The following is a 13,132-nucleotide window of genomic DNA, read 5'->3' as shown; positions in this document are numbered from 1 at the left end:
AAAATATAACAATCAAAAGCCATAAAATGCAAATGCAACACTTTGAAATAGCTTCAAATGGAACAAATCTTTCATTTGTCATGAAATAACAGGGGGACAGGCCTCAACTGGTCATTAAACTGCTTGACAGTCAACTGTTCAATTATTTGTCAGCGTTTGATATGACTGTGTATAAAAATAATTGTCATTCCTAAACAATGAATGTAAAATATTTGGTTCAGATTGAATTAAAACGGAATGTCTGCACTTTATTCAAATCTTGATTATTTAATTGAAAATTCCTGGTGGTGGACAGAAAAAACTTACTAAAACTGTATCTTTGTGCAACTCACTATGGAGCTAAATAAGTGATGATACCTTTTCTTAATTACCACATCCATTCATTACTTTGTGTTTTATAAGTCAACTTCATTAAATCAGTAAATATTGTACAGCATACAGTAAATACTGAGTAAGTTACTGGCAATAGCCCAGAATTAGCATCAGCATCAGTCAACCAATATGTTAGTCTGGTTCTAGATTCGGTAATACGGCTGTGATCAAACTGGTTGAGGTGGTACAGAATATTTATACCATGCAAACACTTATCACAGCACACTTTCTGCAAGAGAGGTATAACACAATGACCCTTGACTTAAAGGAATGACACCGTCGACATGAGAGACTGAAAAAGAACGAACAAATGAACACACAAACTCGTGAATATTATGCTTTTACTAAGGAAAATACTTTATTTGTTTGAAAGCATAAAGACAGAAAGGCTGGTTTTACACAGAAGCAGCGAGGAAATTCAATTTTATTTGGAAAAAAGTTTTCTGGCGTAACAAAAGGGCAGCGTGCTCATCTCGAGTCTCTGATGATCTTTCTGTTCTGGCAGTGAGAAATGTGTAAAGAGTGTCATTGAAAGCTGACAAATCCATTTCTTGATATTGACAAAGCTTCAAATGCATATTTTGGCTTTACAGTCTGTAGATTTGGTCAAAAACTGTTGTTTTTAATCCTGAGCTGTAAATTACCACGGGTTCTGGGGTTAACTTTAATTTAAAAAGCTTCTGTTACTGATTGGTATCATACAGCTGACGGCAGCAAAGCTCAGACATTTAAAACCTATGTGTAACACACTTGAGATGGACAGTTAAGACACTTTAAAGTCACTGTGATCTGGAATTAAGCTAAACAGAAAGTCAGGACAAAGCCTGCGGCTAAGACGTCTTACGTTCATAATTTATCAACAGCACAGAGCCCAAAATAGAGTCAGAATGAATAATGGATTGGTTCACAAACTACAGATCCCAGACACATTTAGACGTTCTCATTTATTAACAACTCATATTTACAAAAATAGAAACTTTTTTTTCCCATTTCTCGAAAGAAATATTTTTGGCAAATGCTGTAAAATAGCTGTAAAAGACTCCTGGAGCTGACAGCTAAAGTGTGCAAGGCAAAAGTGTTGCAGGATTTAAGATAAAAACAAAAAAACATGATACAGAAACTGAATCCGTGGTTTCAACTTAAATGTCCAATCACATGCTGTTGTTTTTTTCTATTCCAATCTGATTTTACACCAAGAGTCTGATGAGATCGATACCATTCATAGCCACTTTCAGATGAGCTAAACTTTTCGAAGTATGCTAAAACCTCACTAGACAATGCTCAGCGCCAGAATGAGGCCAGCAGTGTCTAAACAGTAAATAAGAAGCAGTTAGCTTAGCTCAAGCTCAATATTAATCATGCAGGTATGACAGTGGTATCAATCATCTCAGTTAGCTCTTTGCATTTTGAGGTCAAATGGGCAAACGTGACCTATAAAGGAACAAAAATAAAATAATTTTGCAGGAAACCACGTCTCAAATATCAGCTTCTGACTGGCACACGGTGACTGTCGTACAAAAAGAACCGAAGACCATCTAACGGGGTCCCCACGTGCCAAATATGAACGAGAATAACCCACTTCAGGTTGGGTTTGAACATTTCAGTCAGTATTTCCTTGAGGAAATAGAAAGAATGTGAGTGTAGATTGAATATATTGTTTTAACCCAGTTAAAAATGTTACACGAGTGCAGCAACCCCAAGCTAGGCCCTTGAAAAGAAAAAAAAAAAGAATATATAAAAAGAGTACAATAAAAATAAAAAGACAAAACACAGTATGAACACAAACAAGTATAAAAATGGGCTGTACGCATTACTGGAATGAAATAAAAACATTTAATAGCAATAAAGAGCAATAAATTTTGAAAAAAAAAACATCAACAAAAGCGTCTATAAATATAAACGGTTCTCATCAGTGTCCTGTAAAAAGCCTCACATGTCATATTTTAATATAATTACCCCTCGAATAAATGCCACACTCTCTTTGAAATTCTCTAAGTGTGATTTTTAAACACAGTGTCTCGAGCCGGATCAATTAAAACAACTACAACTGGTAAGTTGACTTGTGAAAAACTATTCAGTGCAACTTTAGTTCAGAAATTAAGGCAACCAGTGCCCCTCTACTCTTTTTTTATTCCTACCATTACAGTGTATCTGATTAAGCAGAGATGGCATTAAAAAGAATGACCTTAAAATATCAGCAGTGGAAGCTTCTATATGAGGTTTGCTCCAGGACACTGAACCATGCTCTAGAGAGGGGTCAAAGGTCATCGTGGGGAGTAAAGGAGGAAGGATTGGGGTTTTTTTTGGTGTGAATTTAAATCTCAGGAAGTCTCGTTGACTGTTCTCTCCAGCTCTATCACTTTACTTCTGCTCTCGTTCGTCCTCTGCTCCAGAGACCTGAGAGACACAGAACAACTGGATGAGATTCAGTTCACTACAATAAAGTCTTCTCTGTGTCAGGCTCAAAGGAAGCCAACATATAAGACGCCAAAACTCTGCTGCACCTCAGCAAACGCTTAACCATCCAAACATACAAAGATGGTCTATAACTAAGGCGGATGGGAGCCCCCGCAACAACAAACAAAAAATGTCAATTTTAACTTATATAGCACATTTCATTCTACCTAAACTCAATGCGCTTAACAGAAAATACAAACACAAAAACCTGTGTAGGTTTTCAGTGGCTTAAAGCAGTGAAAGCAGCACAATAATACATGAAAACACACACACACAGGTATTGAGTGTAGGTCTTTGTGAGCAGAAAGGCTCCGAGTCTGTTTTTGAATGTCAGCACAGATGATTGATCTCAGGTCAGCAGGCAGCTTGTTCCAAAGAACAGGACCACAGTCACTGAAGGCCCCCTCAGCACACTTGGGTCTGATTCTACGAACACTGAAAAGATCTGCACCTGATGACCTGAGGTGTCTGACTGGGTTATAAACAGCGCGGAGACGAAGGCCACACAACACAACCGCGCCGCTGGATTCAGACTTCTCCACTAAACTAAGATTAGTAAACAAAACTACAACAACCAAAACCCAACCTAAATATATTTAATGAACCAAAACTGGGTTAGCAGCTGAGGACTAATGACCTGGCTTTATGTCAGACTGTTGAATAATGGTGGGCGGATCGATGTTTGGCTGTGCTAACCTGCCTGGATATAGAGGCTGATGTTAATTTTAACTTATATAGCACTTTCATTCTACCTAAACTCAATGTGCTTAGGGCAGGGATAGCTCAGTAGGTAGAGTGGTTGCCCCATGATCGGAAGGTCGGGCTTCGACTCCACTGATCGGCTACCCTGAGGTACCCCTGAGCAAGGTACCGTCCCTACACACTGCTCCTCGGGCGCTATGGCTGCCCACTGCTTCACTGGGTGAATGGGTTAAATGCAGAGGAGTAAGATTTGTGATTAAAACAAGACTCCCAGTGTGCTCAGAGGAGGTAGTGTTAGTTATTACAGGTCATGGTTATCTGCGTTTTCACGAGCATCATAATTAAAATTGTATCTATGGTAAATCTGTGAGAAAAGTGAGGTTTTAATCTTATCGAGAAAGTTAAAGTGGGTGAACTCTTTCTTTTGATCGAGTTCAGGTATTCTGTTTACTCCCAGTACCATCATCATCATCATCATCATCATCATCATCATCCGAGTACTCCTCATCGTGCTGTGTGTTTACCTGTGCAGGTGAAGGAGCAGGTTTTTTGACGTCTGTGTGTCGTTGCTTTTATTCCTGAAAGGTGGGTGTGTTTCCATCCTGGTGGGCTCAACCCCGAGTTTCTGCTGCTCTGAGCGGCGCCACGCTGCCATCACGACGGCTGGCGTGTCCTCCCATTGGTCGGGATATTCACCACCCAGGCCGAGGAGGTGCGGCTGTTCGTCTTCGAAAGTCGATAACAGACTCCTCGACTTAACTAAAAGTTGGGGATAAGTGCTTATTAGTGCCTAATTTTTGTGAGGAGAAAGTATGACTGTGTGGTGTCAGGAAAATCATTTTTAGTTCCACACTCACTCACACACCAGCCCACACACACTTTATAACTGTGTAGCACCACATGTTATTGTCTGCCTGGTGAAAAGACTGTGCAGCCTGTGGGTTTGTGTGTGTGAGTGTGTGTGCATGTGGGCAGGATGGGAGAGGAAACTGAAATTGATTGTTAAGAAAATTATATCTGGTTTCTCTTACAAAAGAAAAAGTGCGTGCATGTGGGAGGAAGCAGAGAGGATGCAGTGAAAGGTCAACGCCACTAATCAGTCTCTGTAGCTGTAGGAGGCATCTGATTAGCAGCAATGTTATAATGGACCACCAAAGTTTAATAGCTGGGAACTAATGATTCATTACAATGGAAACAGCAGGGCAGGTCACTTAAGCTGAAATGACCAGGAAAGGTGACTCGAACTGTGGGTGTGTGTCCACACTCGTCTCAGCTCCACACGCATGAATATACGGCTTCATACGGAAAATGCAAACATTTCTGTGTAATCAAAGTATCAGCGTAACCATGGTGATACTCTGCCTCTGAGAGCCGTTGGACAAATGTACAATTGTATGTTTTTGATGGAAGCAGGAAAAAGTCAGGAACACAAAATGCCATCAACCTTTCTAAAGTTCATCTGAGGTCATCTATCTGCCCTGCCAGCAAAAAGCTGTTTAGCAAACATCTTTGAAAAACATCTGGGGTATTTATTTGTGTTCATATTTTGCTGTTTTGTTCAGTTTTATTTTGTTTTCATGCAGAAAACCCGACTATGTCAAGTACAATATATTCATACTTTCCTCTCATATTTACATTAATATTTAACCGTCCCAACAATACTATATTTTTGCATTTACGTTAGGCATGTGATTAGGCTAAATCACGCTGTAACTACGCTGAGTAAGGTGTATTAAACATGTGTATAGAGTGCGGGTTGGTGAGTGTGACTACCTGTAGCTGTGTAGGACTCTTTGACATCCAGCTGTTTGGAAGCGAGGCCCGTTTCAGTGATGGTGGAGCGTGGCGTAAAGCTGCTGGGATAAAAACTCCCCGAAAACAGCGCGAAACACAACACAACCACCTACAGAGAGACAAACACAAAGAGAAGAAGAAGAAGGGTGGAGAGAGGGGAGGGAGAGGCAAATAAATTATGAATCACACATAATGCTACGCTGCTAATGAACGATGGGAGCAGATGTTTCTAATTCAATATTTTAATCAATGTTTCATCAGCACAATCTCTGTTAACACACACACACACACACACACACGTACCATTAAGCATGATGATGTCTGGGTGCCAACCATCCTGCAGGACTTGGAAACTTTTCCTGCCACGGCTGCCTTGAGAGACTGCAGCTGCTGCAGGAGAGACCTGTGGAGAAACACACACACACACAGAGGTTACACACACACACACCTGAGTGCATCGTGCATGCTTTTTTCACCATATAGACAATCTGCATTTAATGTATCGCGTAAAGACAGTGCAAACCATTACAGCTTAGCACAATAAAACACCTGCCTCACTTTACATTTCTTCCGACTCATTTTTGAACTCGGTGACCACAAAACACACCGACTCCTGGCTTAGAGTTGTTTGTGGGTCTGTGATCTGTGTGTCAACACTGAAGACTGCCTCGAACATTTTCTCAGTTTTGTCAAAGTGCTGGAAACGGCGTTCGCACCACGGGACACCAAAGTATGAGCCCAGTTTCTAAAGCCTCTCTTTACAAAGTGCTAAGAGGGTTAGCTATACAAAAAAAACAAAAAAAACAACTACACAATGTGTCTAAGCTAGAACTCGTGACCAGAAACCAACAATAGAGCTAAAAACACACAACATAATACCTGACACGGCTAACCCAGTTAACCTCGATCCTTTAAATCTGTTGGTTTTCTATGATTATTTTTAAATTTCCTACCTTGATGTTTTTTGTCCAGCTGTTTCTGTCTCTACACTCAGTGTAAGTGTAACTGAATGTAAGTGTGAAATGAAAGCAAACAGCTTAGAACGCACTGACATGACACGATCCATGAGATATTTTTAAAATAAAGCTTAAAATTTAATTTCTCAGGGGAGAAAGGATCAGCTTATCATTTCAGACACACAATGTCTATTCATTGAACAACCTTTCTCCATATTTTTTTTTAACTTTTGTTTCTTTATTAATTTTTTAACATGCAAAGACATTGTTAGTTGTTATGTGTGTGCTGATTTGTTCTGTTTTGTTTAGAAAAACAAAAAAACATTGTTGTAATCTGAACAGGTTTGCAGACTCTTCTGTACTGCCATCTCCAGGACTGAAAAATGAAGCCACTGTGGAAGCATCAGAAAGCTGCAGTTCCTCATCTGGCCACTTGAGGCAGACTTCCAAAGTGAGTCAGATCCCATAGACTTACATGTTAAAATGTCCATTTTACAGTAGTAATAAGCATGTTTTACAATTTGGGGTTCGATTGATAGTCTCCCTCCCCCACCCCCATCCCCATTCATTACCCCCACCATAAGTGCATGGTGGTGTTTTTATTTTATAAATATTATTTATCCAGATATTGGCTGCTGTGATTGACAGATAGGGGGAGCTGTAGTTGTGTACCGGGCCTCATATTTGCTAATCGGAGTTGCTTAACTGTACCACTCTTCTTTGTTTGTGTTGTTTGAGCTTTTTTGAAAGAATTGCCTTAATGGCACTGAAAACAACAAGGTGGCAAGCTTCAAAATACAGAGTACAAACCCACTGGGTGACTTCATGGTGGCTTCCATCTTTTATATACAGTCTATAAAAGTTATGCAAACTCATTGAATTGTGCGCCCACACATTCTGCATGGTAATGTGAATGATATCGCAGTAAATTACATCAGCATCCTTATTGTAAAATCCAGAATTTGCACTTTAGTGAAGAATCTGCTGTTTATTTTTGCACAAGTCAAACATTTTTCTGAAATTTTTCTTTCTCGTTTGCTTCATTAAATAAGGAACTGAGCTTAACGACAACATAAGCTGGCTGTCCAGGTGTCCCAGAATAAAAAACACACACCACGCATGCAACTGGTTCATTAAGTTTTTGACACTGACAGCAAAGCCCACTTTAACCACTGAGTGCAAAACAAGCCCCAGAACAGCTGTGTTCCAGGCAGCTATACTTAACACAGTGCACTCAGTGGGTGCACGCACGGTTCATCCATGCATAACGAGAGCAAACAGCGCTGTCTATCTGATGCAGGGTGAGCTTTTCACATTAAAATAGCCTCATGATTATGCATGGATGCAAAATTGCAGCTGAACACATCCACGGGGAGCTTTTGATTCAGCTCTATTTGCAAATAATAAAAGCGAGTCAGTGTTTCCCCACTCATTCTCCGTGCTTTTCTCAGCTGCACTGCGTGATATAAAAACAGATGCCTTTAGAGATTCACAAAGACAGAGGGAGAGGGAAAAAAAGCCAAATCCCCAAGGATGTGTTAAATCCAGCATGCGCCCAGGGAGGGACATTTTTAGGTGTGAACCCGTCCTCCCTCATGACTTTCCTGGTGTTTTGATTGTCACCATCCCAGAGTCTTTATGACACACTTGTCATCGCCTCTGTCGCTCACTCATCTGTGTCGCCACTGACAGAGGCTGAATCTGTAAAGAGCCCAAATAACTGGACTACCACCTCAGTTATCCTTTTGTTTTTGTGCTCGCGTTCTCTAATTCAGAAAAATTCCTCGTTGGAACTGCTGGAAGTGCTTCGTGAAGACAGTTTACTTACCTACCTTAGGCCAAAAGAGGAGGGAGAATTTGATGTTTGACCAATAGGGGCAATTTAAAAGCATCTTGCAGGAAATAATTAACTTCTATGTGGTAATTTTATATTTTTATGTAGTTTCAGAAGTTAAGGATCTAAAATGGGTCCGTTACTGTGCATTAAATCAATCCTATACGAGGTTAAGACTGTGAGTCCGTGTGTGCTGCTCTTACTTGTTTGTACACTCCAGAGTCTCCACTTTCCTGCGCAGCTCGCTGTTTTCGTTGGAGCAGGTCTCCACCCTGTGGTCAGACAGCAGTACTGCAGGGTCAGTGACTGAACGCCGTTCATTCATCAGCACCACTTTCTCCCTGTTCTGACTCTAGCGTGATTTATTTGTAGTTTAAGAACAGCTGCTTTCACTCTGCACACCTCGGTAATGCCGAGATTCACCCTGATGATGTTTGAATGTGGATACTTTAGATGACCTAGCATTTTTTCTAAAAGGGGACACTAAAGTTTATGCAGCATTAATAGCTGTTTGCTATTTGTAGTGATCCTGACATTGTTTTTCACATGAAAGAGGAAAAAAGAAGGACTTACTTCTTCTCCAGAGCATCCATGTACTCCTTCTTCTTCCTGCGACTCTCTTGAGCTGAAATCTGAGAGATGGTGAAGGAAACAGAATCAGAAAAAGTAGAAAAATCAGAAATTCGCCTGACATGACAAATATTTTCTTGTTTTTTGTTAACTATTTTGTTCTAACTTGCAGTAAACATATTCCTAGTCTTTTAGACTCTTTACGGATGATCACGGATGCTTGCTCAGATCATCCAAAATACGAACTGTGCTCTACATCGGCACCTTGTTCTTGATCTTCCTGCGGATCTTCTTAAGTGCCTTCTCCTCAGCTTTGGTGAGCGGGAGTTTGTTGGGAACAGGGTAACCTTCGGCCACCAGCGTGCGGCGCTCTTCCTCGGTCAGGATCAGCGGCCCAGAACCCTGCAGTTTCTACAGGAAACAACAGATAAACGTAAACATTGTTTACAACTTTGTAAAGAGGGAGGATGTCTAAAAAATGCTTGTGAATTTTACACTATAACTTCTTTTTTGGCACGATAGTCTGCACATATACATTAGGTTGTAGAAGGGATGTGAAAGGAGTGGAAAAGGTGGAAAGTCCAGTAATATTCATGGATTGCAGAGCAAAAACAGCAGGAAAATTATGCAAAAAAACCCAGTTATTTTAATTACATCGGCTGGAAACACGTTACTCTGCTATTCTGCTCTCTTTGAGGTTTGATGGGCTTTTAAAATTTCCTTTAATCTTACATGAGGAGCGGTGAGCAGAGGCGAGTTGGAGAGGGAGGACGAAGCACCTCGTGGTGACACCTTCAGGCCAGCCTGGGATGGAGGGGGGCTGGTGGGGGATGTGGGGCAGGAGAGGCCAGGCAGGGCGTGAACGGGGCTTTGGCTGCCCTCTGAGTCACTGCTGTGGGAACTCGGGGGAGTGGGAGGCATCTGTAGAGACTCCAGACCTAAAACACAGCGGCTGGATTGTTAGCTATTCATTCAGTCTCAGAGAAAACAGAGAAAAATTATAAAAATTTAAATTTAGAAACCATTTTTGATGCTAAGGGGTTTTCAAACTCAGCTGTGAGGTATTTAAACAAATCACCAGCAGGGGTCCTCGTAGCACACCATTACAGAAGTGCAGCAAGTGGAAAGAGAGGAGAGGAAAGAACTGACCTTTTGGTGAGAGATTGAGGAACTGGTCCACTTCATGAGGCTCCAGTTTAATTTTAGGGCTGATTTTCTCCTCCTTTATCTTCAAACAGAGGAAAAGACAAACAGGAGGTGTTAAAATGTTACAAACATTAAAAAGAAGAAGAAAAGAGCACAAATATCTGATTTAACCATCGTTTCTCACCTTGATGACTTTGCTCTGGTTCACTGTGACCTGAACCGAGGTGGCAGCAGGGGCCAGGGCCGAACCCTCGGACGTTTGGGACCCCTCACTGGTGGCCAGAGAGAGGGAGAGTGTGGGGAGCAGGGAGGGAGTCTCACACAGGAGGCTCTCAATGGCTTCCTCCTGCTCCATAGGCCACTCGGCTGAATCGCCATCGGACTCAGCTGCAGAGGAGGCAAAGCGTGCTCCTGTTAGTGCTCTTTACCAATGAGATTAGATTAGATTAAGGTTTATCTACCACTGCACACAATAATACCAACACTTACCAACAACAGTAGCAGAGCAGCTCCATAAATATTACGGTAACGGGTAACAAATACTGGTTTATAGAGCATTAATGCTTCATTAGCAATCTTAACTTTTGAGTTTTAACTTTTGTTTAAAGTCCTTTCACAATAAAAGCTATAAAAGCCTTGATAAAGCAGATTTAGTGGTAAGATGCTGTTTGACTGTTTTCTGTCTTTTATTCTTTCTTCTTCTGATTCTGGTCTGATTCTCAGTGTGATGACGTGAGAATCAAAGCAGGGATTTTACATCACGAGCCACATATTTTGAATTTAAGTGGGCCAGACCAGCGAGACTCCACTTTCTCCCAGTGAAGTTCATTTTAACTACACTTTTAATCCCAGCGATAGGATTTGTATCAAAAAATAAAAAGTCTTTAAAACCAACAGCTGTGATTAATAATCACTGTGAGCTTGAGGACAAGCACCCCGGTGCTTTTGATTGGTTGTCCTTTAAAGTCACAATCTTTGTGTTGGCATCTCACCTGCTTCGCTGCCGTGCTCTCCGGTCAGGTGTGACAGGGGTGACTGGGGTCGGCTGTCACCGCACAGCGAGTAGCTGTGCTCAGCGGTGATGTGGGGCGGAAGAGGGGAAGACGAGGACAGGTCGGCGTCGTCGTCTTCCTCCATGGACTCCACCGAGTCTCTCCCCCCGGACAGGAAGGGGTCGCTGAGCAGCTGACCCAGCAAAGCATCCTGGGAGAGGTCGTCCAGCAGCTCGGAGAAGTGCTGCAGGGAGGAGAAATAAAGCACTATGAATTTTCAGAGGATGTTTAATTTGAACTCCTGTCACAGACATGCAGGAGGAATCAGACAGATAATTACATAAAGCCACATCGTTGGGAGCCTACGACCGTCAGTCTGTAATTACAGACTATTAAACTCTTTATTGGCACCTTGCCTTGAGGTTTCCCTCAGCTCTCCCTCAGAGAAGACTAAAGCAGCCAATCAAATACTCAAACCTCTCCCCCACTAATCACAGCTTCTCTTTCAGTGTGTGTTTGATTCTCAGTGTGGTGACACATTTACCAAACACATACAGAAGTTTGCAGACAAGCCCTCTTCCTCCCAGCCTTTGATCCCCCATCATCACATTCCTTATCTCTTAGGCAGGTGAGCATGTGTAGATCTCCCCCCTGTGATTGGCTGTTATGACTTTAATAAACAAAAGGCAGCCAAAGCAAAGTATGCTGGAGATTAGGCCTTCCTCTGCTCCTCTCAGCATGCAGAAAACATGCAGACTAGACCTCCAAGTTCAACAGTTTTGGTCCCCAAGACAAAGGAAAACAGAACATTGATGTCTTATCCTATCAGATAAACCCAAACATACTCAGTTTAAAGCAATAAACAGTAGATAAAACCATGAAGTCCTCACTTTGCAGTCGCTATTATACAACAAATGTTGTATAATGTTTCTAGAAAAACCACCAACCAGTTTATATCCGGTCTGTCCAGAAACACTACATGTACATGTATGAAGGGATAATTGAAGCAATTTAACAGAAATGGAAGTGTACACGGGTTCAAATATGGACGTCGATGCCAAGAAGCCACAAACTTTAAAAGGTGGATATCACCGATTCAAAAGTGAAATAGAATCACAATGTTCTGTTCTGAAGTTATTATACCATGTAGTTAAAGTGTTTTTGCAGAACATTTGCAGAACGTTATAATGTCGTTCATTTCTGAGTCGGTGCCAGGATTCAGAAAACATCATTCGTCCTGCTACAGCAGTCGCCGGCATGGAGGCAGTTATCGTTTCAGCCAAACTAAATTGTGAAATAAGATAAAACTGCATTACTTTCATTCAATATAAAATAAAGTAACTGGTAATAAAGTTACTGTAAGTCTGTTTGAATATAGTCTACCCTTGGTGCCTCTGTTTTGTTCCGCACTGAGCTCGGCTGGAAAAGCTCCCTCCTCCCCTCAGTTCTGCAGCACACTTACAGTGATATTCATCCACGCTCTACCCTTACTCACTCACTCACTCATAAATAAAAGCTATTTAAAGCAGTTTAATCTGGAAATAATCTTGTGTTTTTTAAGGTCTCCCATCCCCTGTCACAGTTATCGAGCCGGGCTATGAAAGCAGGCAGGCCTGATTTATATGTTAGCAAAACACTTATTCAATGCATAAAAATTGCTAAGAGGAAATTAAGATTACAAAGATTATGAAAAAATATAGGCCATTACTTTTATCATGTGTGCAGTTTTTCGTCCTTTTTAGATTGATTTATTAACTCGTCATATTCAGTTTGGGGGGAAAACTGGCAAAAAACATAAGTACCCGAGTAGGTGGGTAACTCTTTTCCTCTTGTGTTGCCTCCCGTGGGTAACGCTTGTTTCTCTTTTCTTTTCTGGAATTGGCACTAGGAGTACACAGGCATGTACAAACATGTGATTTATTTTGACAAACACGTCTTTTTCTTACTTTTAAATCCTAAATCCCCTGCAGTTTTGTCACTGATGAACTTCCGTACATGTTTATCTCCTTGTGGTGTTACTGTCTGCTACGCTTTCTATTTGAGATGTTTTATCGCTCTTATATATCATTGTATCATTCTTTTAAGAAACAGAAATGATGTACAGTTACCCTCAGGGATCGCATACATTTCAAACTCAAAGCTACATTTTTCCAGCCCTGTCCTCGCTTGAACTCGCTGCTTCAAAAACATTTGTGATGCAACTTCAAGTTCTGCTGGGACACAAAATAAGAAGCAGGTTTCCAATTGCAGTTTCAGCTACATGGGACTTGGCCAGTGTGAGAGAAGAAAACCATTTAAATTAGAGACAC

The 13,132-nt window shown here is 41.2% G+C and overlaps 1 protein-coding gene across 1 annotated transcript in view; it reads right to left on the bottom strand.

Moving 5' to 3' along the window:
* Window positions 1-712: 712 nt before the first annotated feature.
* The window catches only part of creb3l2 (cAMP responsive element binding protein 3-like 2), a 35,963-nt gene continuing 23,543 nt past the window's right edge, over window positions 713-13,132 (bottom strand). Inside the window, exons 2-12 of the mRNA XM_080887807.1 lie at window positions 10,824-11,067; window positions 10,016-10,218; window positions 9,835-9,913; window positions 9,418-9,623; window positions 8,950-9,096; window positions 8,689-8,747; window positions 8,319-8,387; window positions 5,629-5,728; window positions 5,305-5,434; window positions 4,056-4,290; window positions 713-2,769 (exon numbers count right to left, since the gene is read on the bottom strand). Of these exons, the coding sequence (XP_080743933.1) occupies window positions 2,694-2,769; window positions 4,056-4,290; window positions 5,305-5,434; window positions 5,629-5,728; window positions 8,319-8,387; window positions 8,689-8,747; window positions 8,950-9,096; window positions 9,418-9,623; window positions 9,835-9,913; window positions 10,016-10,218; window positions 10,824-11,067 (1,548 nt within the window). The 3' untranslated portion in view covers window positions 713-2,693. The remainder of the gene's footprint in view (window positions 2,770-4,055; window positions 4,291-5,304; window positions 5,435-5,628; window positions 5,729-8,318; window positions 8,388-8,688; window positions 8,748-8,949; window positions 9,097-9,417; window positions 9,624-9,834; window positions 9,914-10,015; window positions 10,219-10,823; window positions 11,068-13,132) is intronic.

Source organism: Rhamphochromis sp. 'chilingali' (assembly GCF_963969265.1).
Source record: "Rhamphochromis sp. 'chilingali' genome assembly, chromosome: 7".
Taxonomy (NCBI): Eukaryota; Metazoa; Chordata; class Actinopteri; order Cichliformes; family Cichlidae; genus Rhamphochromis; species Rhamphochromis sp. 'chilingali'.
The sequence above is the reverse complement of the archived record's forward strand: the minus strand, read 5'-3'. Positions and strand labels throughout refer to the sequence as shown.